The sequence below is a fragment of the Melanerpes formicivorus genome, unplaced genomic scaffold, assembly GCF_026170545.1.
Source record: "Melanerpes formicivorus ecotype bairdi unplaced genomic scaffold, bMelFor1.0.p_v2 SCAF_9, whole genome shotgun sequence".
Lineage (NCBI taxonomy): Eukaryota > Metazoa > Chordata > Aves > Piciformes > Picidae > Melanerpes > Melanerpes formicivorus.
The window spans coordinates 13,038,891-13,058,953 of record NW_027142361.1 but is presented as its reverse complement, the minus strand read 5'-3'; the positions used below and the strand labels follow the sequence as shown (position 1 = coordinate 13,058,953).

The 20,063-nt window shown below is 47.6% G+C and overlaps 1 protein-coding gene across 6 annotated transcripts in view; it reads left to right on the top strand.

The window, feature by feature from the left end:
* The window catches only part of DTNB (dystrobrevin beta), a 505,091-nt gene that overhangs the window by 379,186 nt on the left and 105,842 nt on the right, over positions 1 to 20,063 (top strand). For all 6 annotated transcript variants that reach the window (XM_068143073.1, XM_068143070.1, XM_068143069.1 and 3 more), the window contains one exon: positions 693 to 806. In XM_068143073.1, coding sequence (XP_067999174.1) covers positions 693 to 806 — 114 coding nt within the window. The remainder of the gene's footprint in view (positions 1 to 692; positions 807 to 20,063) is intronic.

Genomic DNA, 20,063 nt, shown 5'->3' with positions numbered 1-20,063 from the left:
AACAGAGAATTCTTCAAGGCCTGAATTGCACAGGTGTTCCTGGGACCCATGTCCCCTCTTGCTCAAAACAAACCCCAACAACAGTCCCAAGGGGTGGGCCCAGCCCAGGGGGTGGTCACAGGAAACCAGGTATTCCATTCCCATAATGCCCTGCTCCCCTATAAAATGTCCATGTGGGGTCTTCACTTCCTCTTTTGTTCCCAGCTGCTGCCTAGGTAAAATGGCGTGAGCCGCCTTCCTTGGGCCTGCCCAGGCCCAAGGCTGGGTTGTGGGGGGGGAGGAAAGAGCCCTGGGGGTTTGGGTGTACCCCTAGGTGGGGATGGGATGTTCTTGGGTATGTTGTGGGATTTTCTCGGGTATGTTGTGGGATTTTCTCTCTTTTGTCACGGTGCTTGTGGTTCTCTGTAAAGCTTTCATTGTTGTTTGTGGTTTTTTTTAATTGTTTTGCTATTTAAACTTTCCATCACTCTTGCAATCCCTTTGTCTGAGTCGTCGTTTCTGCCCGTGGTGGGGAGGGGGTTTGCCCCAACCCATTACACTTGGGTTTGAATCTATGCCATCCCCATATGAACCCAATTGCTGTGCCTAGGCTGGAAACCGACACAAAATGCACTGTAAGGGTTCTGACTGTGTTTAAGAGCCATGAGTACACTGACTGACATTTTTCCTCTAATCTTCTCTCTCTTCTGTAGGGAGATACTCCAGGAAATTCAGCGTCTCAGGCTGGAACATGAGCAAGCCTCTCAACCCACTCCTGAGAAAGCCCAGCAGAACCCAACGTTATTGGCTGAGCTCAGGCTTCTACGGTAAAAGCAGTCCTAGCTCTGGTCTGTGGCTGTTACTGGGGAAATAATATCTCGAAGTGTATTTAGAAATAAATCAAAATGTCTCTTAAAATGAATTCTATTTGGGTAGTTCAGAAAAGTGTTTGTAAAGGAGAAACCTATAGGAAAAAAGAGCAGAAAAGGCATGAGGTGCTCCTCATTTATTGTTTAAAGGAGCACAGTTGAAGATACATGTCAGTGAAACTCTGAAAGTTCCTACCTAGGAATTGTCAGATGTACATCCAAAGCTGGAGAACAAGCTTCAAAGCCTCTTTGATTAAGTTTGTGAAGTGACAGGGGGACATTGTCAGTGGGGTTGTTCCTTTTGCTGGAAGATAAAAAGGTCTTAGGAAACTGAGAGGCTTGGAAGAAATCAGAGATGGGCTGAATGAGGTGGTTTCCTTCTTCTGATCTTGAGCTGGCAACATGCTCTCACAGAAGCCAACCATCTCCTGGGCTGTCCAAAGCAGCATGGCCAGCAGATCGAAAGGGGAAATCCTGTCCCTCTTCTCTGCTCTGGTGAGATCCCGCCTGCACTGCTGTGTCCAGCTCAAGGGTCCTCAGCACAGGTGTGGAGGGTTTAAGAGAAGGGCTCAGCCTTCTCCCCCCCACAAAGAAGAAGAAAGAAAACCACAGCTAGCCAGCCAGAGAAGCAAAAGGGAAATGCTATATTTACAAGCAATTTTTAGGGAATGCAGGATATATACACAGTTTACAGTATTTACAATATATACACAGAAATATACAGCAAGGTAAAAAAAAAATAAAGAAACAATAATACAGGAATTAAATTCCCCCCCTCTGGAGGAGGGTTCCCCCCCTGTACCCCCTTCTCTCCCCTTTTTCCCCAAAGAGGGTTAGAAAGAGAGAAAAAGAGCAGTTATTAATTAAAGCAAAGTATGTTAGTAGGCCTTAGTTTGCTTATCTGTCCAAGGTCAGTCTGGCAGGGAGCCCAGAAGCAGACGAGCTGGAAAGAAGAAAGGAAAGGAGCGAACTGAGGAAAGTCCCAGCTGCACCTAAGCTTAAAACTGCGTTTTTACCAATCCACCAATGAAATTAGTTTAGAATATCTGATTGTTTTCGTTAATATTCCAAAACATTCAGCCATAGTGTCCCAGCACTGTCTCTTTCTTAAAGGCACAGCCTCAAACGGTCACAACAGGGCAGACATGAACCTGTTGGAATGGGTCCTGAGGAGGCCACAACAATGATCCAAGGGCTGGAACCCCTCTTCTCAGAGGACTGGCTGAGACAATTGGGGTTGTTCAGCCTGGAGAAGAGAAGGCTCCAGGGGGACCTTCTTGCAGACATTCCTTATATAAAAGAGGCCAATAAGAAAGATGGAGAGAGACTTGAGGCTTGACCAAGGACTGTAGGACCAAAGGGGCAGCAGTTTTAAACTGGAAGAGGATTGGTTTAGATGCAACCTAAGGAAGAAATTGCTCAGGCTGAGGAAGGTGAGACGCTGGCCCTGGCTGCCCAGAGAGGTGGTAGATGTCCCATCCTTAGAGCCATTCCATGTCAGCTTGGACAGGAGCAGCCTGCTTTAGTTGTATTTGTCTCTGCTAACTGCAGGAGGGTTGGACTAGTGACCTTTAAAGGTTCCTTACCACCCAAACCATTCCATGATTCAGTGATTCCATTAGTTAGATGGTTTGTGTTTTACCAAGGAAAAAAAGCTGAATGACCATTGTAGCCATTTCTGGCCTTCAAATATGTAAACACCACTGACAAATACAGAAAAAAAGTCAAATTCAGCATATCAAGCTGGTCAGGCCGTCACAGTTGTCCTGTCTGACCTTCTGTGTAACACAGGCCAGGAAATTTCTCCCTGCAGCACTCCTGCAGAACACTTTTGGTCTGGGCTACAGCCTGCATGTACAGCAGATGTTCAGGCTTTTGTTTCAGAGATGCAGAGAATCCCACATCCCCTGATACCCTTAATGTGATCATCAGCTAATTTCTGTGCCTTGGCTGTGCTCAATGGACTAGAAGCATGCACATTATTGCTCACCTCTAGAAGCTCAGTGCTGTTTTCCAAACCTTCTCTTTCCCCCCAGCTTTGTCTACTAAAGGTCTTTCTCAAAATTCCTCCATATGGGATTTTGATTCCCTCCTCTCTTAACCTTATCTTGCCTAAATAGCTTGAACTGATTCTGGTTTGCCCGAAAGCTCTTTTGCCACATCTACAGCTCTGCCTTCAGCTTACTGTCAGGTTCTCTCTAAGTCCTCTGCATCTCTTCCATATATAGGATGTGGTATACTAACTGCAGTAGAATAGAATAGAATAGAATAGAATAGAATAGAATAGAATAGATTGGTTTTCAAGGCACCTGAGCTGAAAACAACTCATGGGACACACTTGTCCCAGAGTGGGATAAGAATCCTGGGGCAGGAATTGGCAGGGCTCATTGATAGGGCTTTAAACTAGATTTGAAGGGGGAAGGGGTTAATAGTCTCCTGCTGGCTGGTGACAAACAGAGGGGCAGCTCACCAGCAGTAGAGAGAAGGAGAGCTGGTAAGGGCTCTCAACTTGCTACCCTGAGGCAAGCCACGAATGATCCACCAGGACATTCTGTGGAAACCGAGGGGATTTGTCACAAGAGGAGGACAGGGCCAGCCCAGCTGAAGTGCTTCTATGCTAATGCGCGCAGCTTGGGCAATAAACAGGATGAGTTAAGTGCCACTGTGCTGCTGGGATGCCACGACATAGTGGCTGTTACTGAAACTTGGTGGGATGAATCCCATGACTGGGATGTAGGCATAGATGGGTATAAACTCTTTAGGAAGGATAGGCAGGGAAGGAGAGGAGGAGGTGTTGCCCTCTATGTCAATAGCCAGTTGGAATCAGTGGAGCTCCAACTGGGGAGGGATGATAAGCTAGTTGAGAGTGTATGGGTCAAAATTAAAGGCAGGACAGGGGAAGAAGATATTACTGTGGGGGTCTCCTACAGGCCACCTGACCAGCAGATCCAAGCAGATGAGGCCCTCCATAGGCAAATAGAAGCAGCTTCCAGGTCACAAGCCCTGGTCCTCATGGGTGATTTCAACCACCCGGACATCTGCTGGAGGGACAACACAGCAAGGCACCAGCAATCCAGGATGTTCCTGGACTGCATAGAAGACAACTTCCTCCTCCAAATGGTGGAGGAACCAACAAGAAATGGTGCTATGCTGGACCTTGTTCTCACCAACAGGGAAGGGCTGGTAAGCAATGTGAGGCTCATAGACGGCCTTGGCTGCAGTGACCATGAAGCAGTTGAATTTAACATCCTCAGGGCAATCAGGAGGAAGTATTCCAAGCTCATGACCCTAGACTTTAGGCATGCAGATTTTGATCGCTTCAGGGATCTGCTAGCCAAAGTGTCATGGGACAAAGCCCTGGAGGGAAGAGGGACCCAGGACAGCTGGTCAGTATTCAAGGACCACCTCCTCTGTGTCCAGGAGCTCTGTGTACCAACAAAGAGAAAAGCAGGTAAGAATGCTAGGAGGCCTGCCTGGATGGGCAAGGAGCTACTGGACACACTATTACTTAAAAGGAAACTCTACAGGAAGTGGAGGGAAGGACAGGTAGAACAGGGGGAATACAAGGAAGCTGCCCGAGCAGCAAGAGTCCTGGTCAGGAAAGCCAAAGCAGAGTTTGAGTTGAATCTAGCCAGGGAGATTAAAGGGAATACTAAGAACTTTTACAGGTATATTAATGGGAAGAAGAAGACTAGGGAAGGTGTGGGCCCCCTCAGAAAAGAAAATGGTGACATGGTCACCTGTGATGAGGAAAAGGCTGAGGTACTTAATAACTTCTTTACCTCAGTCTTCACTGCAAGGGCCTCTAGCCACACTCCTGATGTTATGGAAGTCAAAGCCAGGGACAGGGAGGAAGAACTGCCCATTGTAAGTGCAGATCAGGTTCGTGATCATCTGAAGAACCTGAAAGTGTTCAAGTCCATGGGACCCGACGGGTTACACCCACGGGTGCTGAGAGAACTGGCAGATGAGGTTGCTAAACCCCTCTCTATTATATTTCAAAAGTCCTGGCAGTCTGGTGAAGTCCCCACAGACTGGAAAAGGGGAAACATTGCCCCCATCTTCAAAAAGGGCAAGAAGGAGGAACCAGGGAACTACAGGCCAGTCAGTCTCACCTCTGTGCCTGGAAAGATCATGGAACAGATCCTCCTGGAGTCACTACTCGCTCAAAAGAATAGTGAAGAGGTGATTGGGAACAGTCAGCATGGCTTTGCCAAGGGCAAATCCTGCCTGACCAACCTGGTGGCCTTCTATGAGCAGGTGACAAAATTAATAGATGAGGGGCGAGCAACTGATGTTGTTTACCTGGACCTGAGCAAAGCCTTCGACACTGTCCCGCACCACATCCTGGTCTCCAAACTGGTGACACATGGGTTTGATTGGTGGACCACTAGATGGATAAGGAACTGGCTTGATGGCCGCACCCAAAGAGTGGCTGTCAATGGCTCCATGTCCCAGTGGAGGCCAGTGACAAGTGGAGTCCCTCAGGGATCAGTTCTGGGACCTATCTTATTCAACATCTTTGTGGGGGACATGGACAGTGGCATTGAGTGCACCCTCAGCAAGTTTGCTGATGATACCAAGCTGTGTGGTGCAGCAGACACGCTGGAGGGAAGGGAGGCCATCCAGAGGGACCTTGACAGGCTGGAGAGGTGGGCACAGGCCAACCTCATGAAGTTCAATAAGAGCAAGTGCAGGGTCCTGCATCTGGGTCGAGGCAATCCCAGGCACAAATACAGGCTAGGCAGTGACTGGCTGGAGGATAGCCCTGAGGAGAGAGACTTGGGGGTGCTGGTGGACAAAAAGCTCAACATGAGCTCTCAGTGTGCACTTGCAGCCCGCAAAGCCAATCAGATCCTGGGCTGCATCAGGAGAAGTGTGGCTAGCAGGTCGAGGGAGGTGATCCTCCCCCTCTACTCAGCCCTGGTGAGACCCCACCTGGAGTACTGTGTCCAGTTCTGGAGCCCCTATTACAAGAGGGATGTGGAGGTGCTGGAACGTGTCCAGAGAAGGGCCACGAGGATGATCAGAGGGCTGGAGCACCTCTCCTATGAGGACAGACTGAAGGAGTTGGGGCTGTACAGTCTGCAGAAGAGAAGGCTCCGAGGTGACCTAATTGTCGCCTTCCAGTATCTGAAGGGGGCCTACAGGAAGGCAGGGGAAGGACTTCTCAGGATATCAGGTAGTGATAGGACTAGGGGGAATGGAATGAAGCTGGAGGTGGGGAGATTCAGGCTGGATGTGAGGAGGAGGTTCTTCACCATGAGAGTGGTGAAACCCTGGAATGGGTTGTCCAGGGAGGTGGTCGAGGCCCCGTCCCTGGGGGTGTTTAAGAGCAGGCTGGATGAGGCTCTGTCCAGCCTGATCTAGTGTGGGGTGTCCCTGCCCATGGCAGGGGGGTTGGAACTAGATGATCCTTGTGGTCCCTTCCAGCCCTGAATGAAACTGTGAAACTAAGAATAGAATAGAATAGAATAGACCAGACCAGACCAGACCAGACCAGACCAGGTTGGAAGAGACCTTCAAGATCATCGCGCACTTTATATGGAATCTCACTAGTGCTATAGATAGATGTAATGGGTTGGGGCAGCCCCCCCCTCCCCACCACGCGCAGAAATAACGACTCAGACAAACGGATTGCAAAAGTGATGAAAAGTTTAAATAGAACAGTGAGTGCGTGCAGAGAGCTAGAAACACAGTGACAAGAGAGAGACCCCAAAACAGACCCAGAGAGATCCCATCCCCACCTGGGGGTGCACCCAAACCCCCAGGGCTCCTCCTTCCCCCCCCACTGCTAGGCTAGTCTCAGCTGGCCAGATCTGAGACTGCCCATCCCCCCGTGGCCTTGGGCCTAGCCAGGCCCATGGCCGGGAGATCTCTCCCCCCAGTTACCAGGCGGCGGAGAGGAAGGAAAGAGGAAGTGCCAGACCCCGCCGTAAAACTTATAGTGGTGCAAGGGATCATGGTAGGAAATAACCTAATTTCCTGTGTCCACCCACTGGGCTGGACTTCTGGACACAGGAAACACCCCTGTAGCAGAGGACACCCAGCCCAAACTACGACAATAGAACTAATGTTATCTTCCTTACCACTAAACATCACCCTCATTAATCAGTTCAAAATGCACACTGTCTTGACTGCGTTGCGTCACGCTGGAGGCACACAATTAGCAGGTTATCCCTGTTGTGAAAGTGCTTCCCAAAGCCACAGCTAAGGAGGAGGCATTTCCCAAGGCTGTGAGCAGTGGGTGATGACCTTACCTTTAGATGTTGTGCTGGGTTGAGGCAGCCCCCTTCCCCACCCCTGGCAACAATAAACACTCAGACAAACGGATTGCAAAAGTGATGGAAAGTTTAAATAGAAAGCAGTGAACTTTTACAGAAAGCCAAAAGCACAGTGTCAAAGTAAAAATCCCAAAACAGACCCAGAGAGATCCCATCCCCATCTGAGGGTACACCCAAGACCCCCAGGGCTCCTCCTTCCCCCTCCCACTGCTAGGCTAGTCTTAGCTGGCCAGATCTGAGACTGCACATCCCCCCGTGGCCTTGGGCCTAGCCAGGCCCAAAGCCAGGTGACATCTCCCCCAGTTACCGGCTGACGGAGGAGGAAGAAAAGAGAGTGTGCTAGACTCCGCACTGGATCTTATAGTGGTGCAAAGGATTGTGGTATGAAATACTTCATAATTTCCTGTGTCCACCCCTCTGGGCTGGACTTCTGGACACAGGAAGTAAACATTGCAGGGGGGCACCCAGCTCAAACTGTAACACGCCACCCCAGACTAGATTGTATTGGGTTGAACTGAGGTGGAGTTAATTCTCCTCACAGCATCGTTCTAGTGCTGTGGTTTGTTTTTTTTTGCAGCAGCAGTTGATAACACAGCAGTGTTTTGGCTACAGCTGAATTTGGTATCCGAGCTGTGTCCTTTCAACATTTCCCTGCCCCAGGAGTACATTGAGGGGTGGGCAGGATCTTGGGAGGGGACACAACTGAGCCAGCTGACTCAGACTGGCCAAAGAGGTATTCCATACCATATGACGTCAGCTCAGGTATAAGAAGGATGTAAAAGAAGGAAGTTTGGGGATTCGTCCATGGCGTTTATCCTCCTGAAGAACCACCAAGCTTAGAGAGCCCTACTTCCCGAGACCGACCACCGTCCTGCTGATGGGAAGTAGAGACTAACATCTCTCTCTCTGCTCTCTTTGCTTCCGCACGGTCTATTTGCTGTTTGCTTATTAGTGTTATTAAATTGCTCCTATCTTATCCCCGGCTTCTGTTATATTTTCTTTCCCTTCTTCCCCTGTTCACTTAAGAGGGGGAGTGATAGAGCGACTTGGTGGGTATCTGGCCTCCAGGCCAGAGCCAAACCACCACAGTCCTTTTTGGTGCGTTGGCCGGGAAACGAAAATATAACATAGCTGTAATTTCTGCAGTTTTTTTTTATATAAGCTTGCTTATGATACAGGCTCCTGTGCTGGTCACGTGGCTTGCTGATAACTTCTGCTTTGTTTTGGAAATACTTCATTTGTTTAGGAACATGCCGAAGCAAATAATGGCTATGTGTCTCTTTGTCCTGCTTGTAGGGCTGCTGTTCTGTGGGAGCTATGCTAGAGAGATCATCATTTCTGTCTCCCCACCTGAAATGAGTGTAAAGAATTTTATTATGCAGGTGTGGACGGTTGACGTTGCCCCCTTAAGAAAGGGAATATGGTGGACGGAAGTTGGTAAACGGAAGGAATAATCTAAACTAATTTCATTGGAAGAGTGGGAGGAAGCACCTTCTGAACTGGGACAGCAGGAGGGTAAACTGAGCATTTCCAGGACTTCTCTATCAGTCTTGCTTCCGCCTCTCCACGGTGCAGCAGCTCTGTCTTGTGCTGGGCTTTCTGCCAAGGCTCCGGCCTCGAAAAACTGATAAGGCCTGTATTAACTCCTTTCCAATTAACACAAACTGCTTCTAACTTTTTTTTTCTCTCTTTTCTTTCTCTTTCTATCCCATTCTGGGGAAGGGGGGGAGAGAGGGGAGAGCGGAGGTGGGGAACCCCCTCTGCCTTGAGGGGGGTCACTCTCATTTCTGCGTTACTCTGTTGTATATCTTTGTATATATTGTAGATACTGTAAATTTGTAAATATTCCCCTGCATACCCTACATTGCTTTGTAAATATAGCTCCACTGCTTTGCTAATTCAGCTTGTGAGTTTTTTTTTCCCTTCCCTTCAATTTTTTTTTTCCTTTTACCTTACAAGGGGGAAGGGAGGAGGCTTCTTGGCCTTACCCTTCCAAACCCACCACATTTTTTTTTATTGGCGCCCAACGTGGGGCAGATAATTAGTTTAATTTATTACTTGATTGATTTAGTGTTTTCCAGCTGAATTAGCAAACATGAAGGTATTGTGGTTTGTGGAGCGATTATTCTTTTCAATTTTTGGTGCTCTGGTTTACAGATATTGTTTGGGTTTGATTTTGGATTACCTGGGTAAATATTTGGTGCGGACAATTTATATGTGGGTTATGTATAGAATTAAATTATGGTATGGAAAATGTATTAATATCTTATGGCCAGTGAGATACAGGAATGTTACCTCCACCACTCTCCCAATTGAGATAAAGGGTTTTAAGATTCCGCCTGAGGAGACAGTAACTTTAGGTGATGCCTGGGATCCAAAGGTGATTTATTTGATGTGTATAATCCTGCTTTCAGTGATAATTAACGTGTATCTGCTGGTCTCTTTGCGGCGAGAGAGAAAGGTGTCCAGGGCGTGTTTTGTTATTAAAACTAGATCAAAAAGAAAACGGCGTGGCTCTCGATCAGTCCCAGAGTCATCTAGTGACGAGGACTGTGCAGAATCCGTGTCAGTTAAAAAGAAGGCTAAAAAGTTAATTGGTAAAGCAGCTCTAAATGACTTTTCTGCTGATTCTAGCAAGCAGCCAAGGGCATCGGCTGGTATCAACATGGCGCCTACTCCTTCTCCTACTCCTTCTCCTTCTTCTTCTTCTTCTCCGTCAGCCATTAACGGAGCAACGTCACTTCCACCCACTCCCTCGGTGGGACCGGAAGTCACTGCCCCAGCAGCTGATTTATCTCAGGACTTGTCAGCTTCCATTAAGGTGGCTGTAAATTCAAAAACAGCTCCAGTCAAGATGGCTCCTTTAAAGACTAGAGGTGGAAAGGCCAAAGATGGAGAAGAAGAGGAGGAGACTGATCCTGGTGAGGGGCCCTCTACTCTAAAAGATCCTGCTCAGGAGGAAGAGAAGGTTTGTTTTAAAGATCTAGCTAACCTAGTGAGATCAAAGCAGGATAGAGATGAAGTTAGGAAAGCAGCTGGCAAAGGTGGTTCTCAGCTTAAAGAGATCCTTAGGAGAATGACAGCAGGATTATATGGGCAAAGAATTCAGGGAGACGAAGATGAAGATGATATTTTGGAATGTTCATCAGCACGGGAGGAATTGCGAAATGTCCGTAAAGATTTCACCAGGGCAGATAAGGAGCCAGTTCTAGCTTGGCTTAGTAGGTGTTATGATACAGGTGCTCCAGCTCTAACAGTTGGAGACAAGTCAGCAGCTCAGTTAGGAACTCTCTCAAGGGACAATGGAATAGATAGACATCTAGGCGAAGCTCTCGGTAAGGTTAATCTGTGGATACGCCTCTTAATAGCGGTTGCCCTGAGATACCCTTCCCGAGATGATCTTCCCTGGAATCCTAAACCCTGGACTACCATAGATGAGGGAATTAAGCGCTTGAGAGAATTTGCTGTTAGAGAGCTACTCTATGGTGAACATGAAACTCTGAATCCTGATGACATTCCTGTGGGTATTGGTCTTGCTAAAAAGATCATCAAACTTGCTCCTTCTAATTATGCAAACATTCTGGCAAGCAGAATTGTGTCAAGAAGTTATGGTGGAGCTTCTCCTACGGTTGGCCAATTCAGTGATCAAATGAGAAAATTGGAGGATAGCATGACACGTGGTTCTTTGGTTTCGGCCATTAAAACTATGTCTGGTGATATACAAAATTGCATAAGAGAGTTAAATGATGAATTTAGAGATTCCATATCCCAATTGGCACAAAGGGATAATTTCAATTCTTCCTCCAGGAGGGTACAAGTTTCATCTGTGAGGAATACACGTCCTCCAAGGAGGTCATTCCAAAACAGGTCATTCCAAAACAGACCACCAAGGCAATCACGTAGAACTATTTGGATAACTCTGCGTGATCAGTTTGGTGAGAACATGAACCGCTGGGATGGCCAACCAATTTCTAATCTTTTCAGGAGACTGAGGGAATTGCAAAGTGGCAGAACCCGAGGTAGCAATACCAGAAGGGTAGCTGTTACTTCCACAGTTCCCCAGAACGACTCTTATGGCTCCAACAGTGGCTCCAGTTATAACATGCAAAGTTATAACCCTGCAAACTATGTGCAATGCACATGTGGGCATGTTCCCCATAACTAGGGGTGCCCTGCCTCCCGCCAGGGGGAGGAGAGGGATAACAAAGATAATAGAATCTATTGGGATGTGTACATCCAGTGGCCTGGCACTTCACAATTTCGGAAGTACAGGGCCTTGGTTGACACAGGAGCTCAGTGCACCATAATACCATCAAATTATCAGGGATCAGTAAGGTAGAGGTTAATATAAGTCTAACTGGTAAACAATGGAGGAAGCATACAGTTGTGACCGGACCTGATGCACCTTGTATTTTGGGAATTGATTTTCTGAGAGAAGGGCGTTTCAAGGACCCTAGAGGTTACAAATGGGCTTTTGGAGTAGCTTCAATAGAAATTGATGGACAAAAATTGAATCTGTCTGCCAGACCTGAACTTTCCGATGAATCTGCAGTTGTGGGACAACATAAGATACAGGACATTAAATTGCCGGTTGCTTCTCACACTGTGCATCACAGACAATACAGAACCAACCGTGACTCTTTGTTGCCCATTCAGAATCTGATTCGTCAGTTGGAAAGTCAGAAAGTCGTCAGCAAAACTCATTCACCTTTCAACAGTCCAGTGTGGCCTGTGCAAAAGCAGAATGGAGACTGGCGTCTGAGGGTAGACTACCGAGCCCTGAATGAAGTGACACCACCTATGAGTGCAGCAGTACCAGACATGATGGAGCTACAGTATGAGCTGGAATCCAAAGAGGCCAAGTGGTATGCTACCATAGACATTGCTAATGCATTTTTCTCTATTCCCATAGCAGAGGAATGCAGGCCTCAGTTTGCTTTCACCTGGAGAGGAATCCAGTACACTTTCAACAGGCTGCCAATAGGCTGGATCCACAGCTCAAGCATCTGTCATGCAGTGATCCACAATGCTCTGGAGAAGGGCGGTGCTCCAGAACACATCCAGTTCATCGATGATATCATCGTCTGGGGTAAAACTGCTGAGGAAGTCTTCGAGAAAGGTAACAAAATCATTGACATTCTTCTGGATGCAGGTTTTGCCATCAAGCGAGACAAGGTGAAAGGACCTACCACAGAGATTCAGTTTCTGGGAGTGCGGTGGCAGGATGGACGCCGACACATTCCAGTGGATGTGGTAAATAGAGTCTCTACCATGGCAAATCCCACAAACAAACAAGAGACCCTATGTTTCTTAGGGATAGTGGGATTTTGGAGACTGCACATTCCTGGATACAGTCAGATTGTGAAACCTCTATATGATGTGACTCGAAAGAGAAACCATTTCCACTGGGGACCTGAACAACAAGCAGCCTTTGAACAGATAAAGCAAGAGGTGATTCAAGCAATGGGTCTGGGACCTGTCCGAGATGGTCCAGACATTAAGAACATTTTGTACACAGCTGCAAGTGACAATGGTCCAACCTGGTGCTTGTGGCAAAAAGCTCCAGGTGAGACACGTGGACGACCTCTTGGTTTCTGGAGTCGAGGTTACAGAGGTTCAGAGGCTAATTATACTCCAACAGAGAAAGAAATTTTAGCTGCCTATGATGGAGTAAAAGCATCTTCTGAAGTGATTGGAACTGAATCACAACTTCTCTTAGCTCCCAGATTACCAGTTTTGAATTGGATGTTCAAAGGCAAAGGTTCCACACCACATCATGCCACAGACTCAACCTGGTCCAAGTGGATGGCTCTGATAACACAGAGAGCTCGAATGGGAAATCTTGAAAGACCTGGTCTAGTGGAGGTGATCTCAAGTTGGCCTGAAGGCATCAACTGTGCTAAACCTCCAGAGGAGAAAGTGACTCGTGCTGAGGAAGCTCCTCCTTACAATGACCTTTCTGATGATGAAAAGAAATATGCTTTGTTCACAGACGGTTCCTGTCGTCTTGTTGGAAACAAGCGAAGGTGGAAGTCTGCAGTGTGGAGTCCAACACGCCGAGTTGCAGAGGCGAAAGATGGAGAAGGAGAATCCAGTCAGTTCGCAGAGGTAAAAGCTGTCCAGCTAGCTCTCGACGTGGCTGAACGTGAGAGATGGCCAAAGCTTTATCTCTACACCGACTCATGGATGGGAGCCAATGCTCTATGGGGTTGGCTAAAGAACTGGAAGAAGAGTGGTTGGCAGAGGAAAGGAAAACCCATTTGGGCAGCCAACCTGTGGCAGGACATTGCTGATCGAATCGAGAGAATTCCAGTGAAAGTGAGACACATTGATGCTCACATTCCTAAGAGCAAAGCTACTGAGGAACAGCAACACAACCATCAGGCAGATCTAGCTGCAAGAGTTTCTCAAGTAGACATGGACTCTAATCTTGATCTCGACTGGAAACACCGAGGTGAGATATTCTTAGCTCGGTGGGCTCATGATTCATCAGGACATCAAGGCAGAGATGCAACATACCAATGGGCTCGTGACAGATCCATAGACATTTCATTGGATGCTATCACACAAGTCATCCATGACTGTGACATTTGTGCTGCTATTAAGCAGGCAAAACGACTTAAGCCCTTGTGGTATGGTGACAGATGGTCCAAGTACAAGTATGGTGAAGCTTGGCAGATTGACTACATCACTCTACCACGTTCTCGTTCTGGTAAGCAATACGTGCTTACTACGGTAGAGACAAACACTGGGTGGTTGGAAACTTATCTAGTTCCACATGCAACTGCTCGCAACACCATTCTCGGTCTGGAGAGACAGATCCTGTGGAGACACGGAACTCCAGAGAGGATTGAGTCAGACAACGGAACTCATTTCAAGAACAACCTTGTAAAGAACTGGGCAAAAGAGCACGGTATTGAGTGGATATTCCACATTCCCTACTATGCACCAGCTTCAGGGAAGATTGAACACTACAATGGTTTGTTGAAGACCACTCTTAAAGCCATGGGGGGTGGATCTTTGAAAAACTGGGAAAAACATTTAGCACAAGCAACCTGGCTGTGTCAAGGTCCGGAGACATTAGATGTCTCGGTCCAGAGACACAGTTCTTTTAAATATTCCCGTGTTGTGAAATTAAAGGCACAAACGAGGCCAAAGTATCAACAGCTAGACTATTTAATAAATAAAGTGGACATAAGAAGGGAGAGGGAGAAAAGAGAGAGAGAGAGGGACGAGAGATAGAAGAGGAAAGGAATTATATTACCACACCCCTCATCCCCCCCAAGACAGTTAAAGTCGGTGGAGGAAAGGTGCTGCAGGAGATGTTGGGTTTGTAGAGAAACCGTGGTGAGGCTTTTGCTGGAGAACAGCTGTGGTCCTCTGGGGAGATGTTGGGTTGATACAGGAACAGTGCTGAGGCTCCTCTGGGCAGCCTGGGTCTGTAGAGAAGGGGTGCTGAGGATTTGGCTGGAGCTGTGGTCCTCCGGGCAGCTTCTTTTCTCCGGAGCAGCATCGTCCCGGCTTTCTCTTCTCAGCGGCCTGGCCCGTCTCTTGTGTTTTCCTTCATCTCCATTTTTCTCCCCGTTTTTCTCCTCTGTTTCTCTCCTCTGTTTCTCTCTACAAACCAGTAGTTGCTCAAGTCTTTTATACAGTTTTTTAGTCCTTAGGTATGTAGTCAAATATTGTCCCTCAGGAATTCCAGTGGCAGGAAATCTGTGTGTTTGGGCAAGACCCTGGCTGGAGGAGGGGGGAATCTCCGTCTACCCCGTCTCCATCCAGACAAGGCTCAGGAAACAGGTGGTGATTATCTTGCCCTAAAGGTGTGATGGCTGGGTCCTTGGGTCCATTGTTGTAGTCCTGTGTTATCACGATGCAATCACAAGCTGATTTGCATCCAGGATTGGTGGACAGGATTCTTTCCACCTTCTTTCCAGTGGCTCTGCTATCACTTTATCTTTGTTGACTCACATAGAGAGAGACAAACTTATTAGACTCTCACAGGCTGGTAAATAGTAGAGGTTCAGTGAACCGAGCTGGACCTGCACATTCAGATTTGCTACGGAAAGTAGAAGGTGATAGAGTTCCTGTTGTTAGAGAAAAGAATCTGTTAGGTAAAACTGTTTGGGTATTTTCACCCTCAGGAGAGGCTAAACCTGTCCAAGGGGTGGTTTCAGCTGAAGGTCCGGGTCACACTTATTGGGTAATGCAAGAGAATGGTGAAATTCAGTGTATTCCGCAAAGAAATTTAACTTTAGCTGAAAGAGGTTAATTTCAAACTGTTGTACAGCTACATCGCGTCCAAAGGAAGAATCAACGAGGAATCTACGGTGCACGAACCCTGAGATCCCTGAGAGCCCTGAGTCAACTAAGAGACCCTGAGAATCCCTGTTTCCCTTTTCTTTGCTTCGTCGGCGAAGAAAAATGAACTGTTTTCCATTTTTCTCATTTTCTGATTTTCTTGGACTTTTGAATCATCTACATCTGAGCATAGCCGGAGTGGACTATGAACTTTACTCGCAAACTGTAAATGTCGTTGTGGATTGGATGGACAGTGTGAACAGCCAATGAAATTGTTTAGAAGGGGTGGACTGTGGCCGGTTGACGTTGCCCCCTTAAGAAAGGGAATATGGTGGACGGAAGTTGGTAAACGGAAGGAATAATCTAAACTAATTTCATTGGAAGAGTGGGAGGAAGCACCTTCTGAACTGGGACAGCAGGAGGGTAAACTGAGCATTTCCAGGACTTTTCTATCAGTCTTGCTCCCGCCTCTCCACGGTGCAGCAGCTCTGTCTTGTGCTGGGCTTTCTGCCAAGGCTCCGGCCTCGAAAAACTGATAAGGCCTGTATTAACTCCTTTCCAATTAACACAAACTGCTTCTAACTTTTTTTTCTCTCTTTTCTTTCTCTTTCTATCCCATTCTGGGGAAGGGGGGGAGAGAGGGGAGAGCGGAGGTGGGGAACCCCCTCTGCCTTGAGGGGGGTCACTCTCATTTCTGCGTTACTCTGTTGTATATCTTTGTATATATTGTAGATACTGTAGATTTGTAAATATTCCCCTGCATACCCTACATTGCTTTGTAAATATAGCTCCACTGCTTTGCTAATTCAGCTTGTGAGTTTTTTTTTCCCTTCCCTTCAATTTTTTTTTTCCTTTTACCTTACAAGGGGGAAGGGAGGAGGCTTCTTGGCCTTACCCTTCCAAACCCACCACAGCAGGCCCCCAAGATTTTGATCCATCCATATGTGAGCTCCCTTGTACTGCTAATCAACATTACTGGCATGTTGTGGGTTTTGTGGAGTTTGATTCCATCATGGCATGAAAAGAGACAGTCTTCGGGTGGGGATATATTGAAGTGTGACTTGAAGCGGTCAGTCCCTGGGTGGCAGGGTGTGTGGAAGGACTTGGGCAGATTCCTAGGACGGTTGTCACCTCCCATAGCCTGGGACTTTACCCTAGAAGAGGCAAGCGATCCTACTAAACTAACTCGCCATCTGATAGAAGGGTGCCTCGCTTATCCCAATGAGAACAAAGAACTTCTTGCACTTTACTGGGGCCTGGCCTGTGCTTACCGAGCCACAGTTCAATACTCTATGAGGAGTATGGCTGAGGCAGGCACCCAAACACTACCTGAAGACACCATGGTGGAGATGGGGACCCAGACAGCAACCAGAGAGATTGCCCCAGTTGTAAAAAAGAAGCAGTGGATAAGGAGGTCAACAGGTCCCTCTCATCGATTGATAAGGGATGAGGAAGATTATGATCAAGAGGCTGGTCCATCAAGTGGGAGATCAGAGGATGTGAGTGAGATTAGACAAGAAGCAGAGACTTCTCGGTCCTTGACCTGAGCAGAACTGAGAGACATACGCAAGGATTATAGTCGCCAGCCAGGAGAGCGAATTGCTGCTTGGCTGCTCCGGTGCTGGGATAATGGGGCTGACAGCCAACTGCTGGAAGGCAAAGAGGCCCAACAATTGGGACCCATTGCTAGAAACAGAGGTATTGAGAAAGGCATTGCAAAGGAGACAGGCATATGCAGCCTCTGGAGACGACTCCTGCTAAGTGTGAGGGCCAGGTACCCATGCAAGGAGGACCTTATGAGTTCTCCAGGGAAGTGGAATATGGCAGATGAAGGAATCCAATACTTAAGAGAATTAGCGGTGTTGGAAGTTATCTATAGTGATTTAGATGATCAAAGTGTCTCCACAGATCCAGAAGATGTCCCATGCACACGGGCCATGTGGAGGAAAGTGATCCAAGGTGCTCCCGCATCGTATTCTAACAGACTAGCAATGATGTACTATTTGGATGAGGACACACGGTCTGTGGAGATTGTGTCAGCCTGGCTCCAGAATTTTGAAGATAACCTCTGTACTAACTCATTTCCACGCGCCAGTGCCTCATCGACCAGGTCTACTCCAAGAAATCTGTCCCCTCCTGCCTCAGTCGGAGGGAAAGGGAGCCCCAGATGCACACCACGTGGAATACTCTGGTTTTTCCTTCGTGACCAGGGGGAGGACATGAGGAAGTGGGATGGTGAACCCACTTATAAACTGGAAGCTCGGGTACGTGAACTGAAAGGAAAAACAACAACTAAAAAGGGATCATTTAAGAAAACAACAAAGATATCTGCTGTAAAAAGCCAAGAAAGTAATCAACGATCTCTCAGGAGAAAAAGAATTGAGGTTACACCCCTTGATCCCGATGAGGGGATCTCTGGCCAGGTACTACCCAGATCAGACAGTGAATGCTCTGATGAGGACCAGGAGTAGAGGGTCCCTGCCTTCGGCCAGGAGGAGGAGAGGGATGACAGAGTATATTGGACTGTGTGGATTCGATGGCCTGGCACATCAAAGCCACAGAAATACAAGGCGCTGGTAGACACAGGGGTACAGTGTACATTGATGCCATCAGGGCATAGAGGTGCTGAATCTCTTTGGATTTCTGGAGTGACAGGAGGCTGCCAGGAGCTGTCTGTATTAGAAGCTGATGTGAGCCTAACAGGGGACAAGTGGGAAAGACATCCCATTGTGACTGGACCAGAAGCCCCTTGCATCCTTGGTATTGATTACCTCAAGAGAGGGTACTTCAAGGATTCGAAAGGTTATAGATGGGTTTTTGGTGTGGCCACGGTGAATACAGAGATCAGACAGCTGTCTACCCTGCCTGGCCTTTCAGAAAGTCCTTTTGTTGTGGGATTGCTGCAGGTTGAAGAACAACAGGTGCCAATTGCTACTAGAACAGTGCACCGATGGCAGTATCGTACAAACCGAGACTCCCTGGGTCCCATTCATGAACTGATTCACCAGCTGGAGATCCAGGGAGTGATCAGCAAAACACACTCACCTTTTAACAGCCCCATATGGCCAGTGCCAAAATCTGATGGAGGATGGAGATTAACTGTAGACTATCGTGGCCTAAACGAAGTGACGCCACCACTGAGTGCTGCTGTACCAGACATGCTAGAGCTCCAGTATGAGCTGGAGTCAAAGGCAGCTAAATGGTACGCTACTATTGACATCGCCAATGCGTTCTTCTCAATCCCATTGGCAGCAGAGTGCAGGCCACAATTTGCTTTCACCTGGAGGGGTGTTCAGTACACGTGGAATCGATTGCCCCAGGGGTGGAAGCATAGCTCCACCATTTGTCATGGACTAATTCAGAGTGAACTGAAAAGGGTGAGGCCCCTGAACATCTCCAGTACATTGATGACATCATTGTGTGGGGCGATAAAGCAAAGGAAGTGTTCAAGAAGGGAGAAAAAATCATTCAAATACTCTTAAAGGCTGGGTTTGCTATAAAGAAAAGCAAAGTCAAAGGACCTGCGCAAGAAATTCAGTTCTTGGGAATAAAGTGGCAGGATGGACGCCGTCATGTACCTATGGACGTGGTCAACAAGATAACAGCCATGTCTCCACCGTCCAACAAGAAAGAGACACAATCCTTTCTAGGCCTTGTGGGGTTCTGGAAAATGCATGTTCCAGGCTACAGTCAGCTTGTCAGCCCTCTCTATCGAGTAACTAGAAAGAAGAATCAATTTGAATGGGGTAGTGAGCAGCAACAAGCTTTCGAACAGATCAAACAAGAGATAGCTCGTGCAGTGGCACTTGGGCCCATTCGCACAGGGCCATCGGTGCAGAATATCCTTTACACCGCAGCTGGGGAGCATGGTCTTACTTGGAGCCTCTGGCAGAAGACACCAGGTGAAACCCGAGGTCGGCCATTGGGATTTTGGAGTAGAGGATATCGAGGATCAGAAGCCCACTATACACCAACTGAGAAGGAGATCTTAGCAGCCTATGAGGGAGTTCGAGCTGCATCAGAAGTAGTGGGTACAGAAGCAACTCTCCTCTTAGCACCAAGGCTGCCTGTGCTGCATTGGATGTTCAGAAGAAACATCCCTTCTACTCATCATGCCACCAGTGCTACATGGAGTAAGTGGGTAGCACTGATTACACAGCGAGCTCGACTGGGAAAACCAAACCACCCAGGAATTCTGGAAGAGATTATGGACTGGCCAGAAGGCAGGGATTTTGGAGCATCGCCTGAGGAAGTGGTTCGTGCCCAAGAGGCACCACCATACAACGAGTTACCTGAAGATGAAAGGCCTTATGCTCTGTTTACTGATGGACTGACACTAGAGCCTGAATGAGAGACTGTTTGGGTGGATGCCCAGATGAAGATATGGACTTCGCCGAACATGTCATTGGAACATTTCTGATTTAATGATGTGTTTGCGTGCAAAGATTATGGTATGAAATAAGGGGTAGCGTGTTACAGTTTGAGCTGGGTGCCCCCCTGCAATGTTTACTTCCTGTGTCCAGAAGTCCAGCCCAGAGGGGTGGACACAGGAAATTATGTAGTATTTCATACCATAATCCTTTGCACCACTATAAGATCCAGTGCGGAGTCTAGCACACTCTCTTTTCTTCCT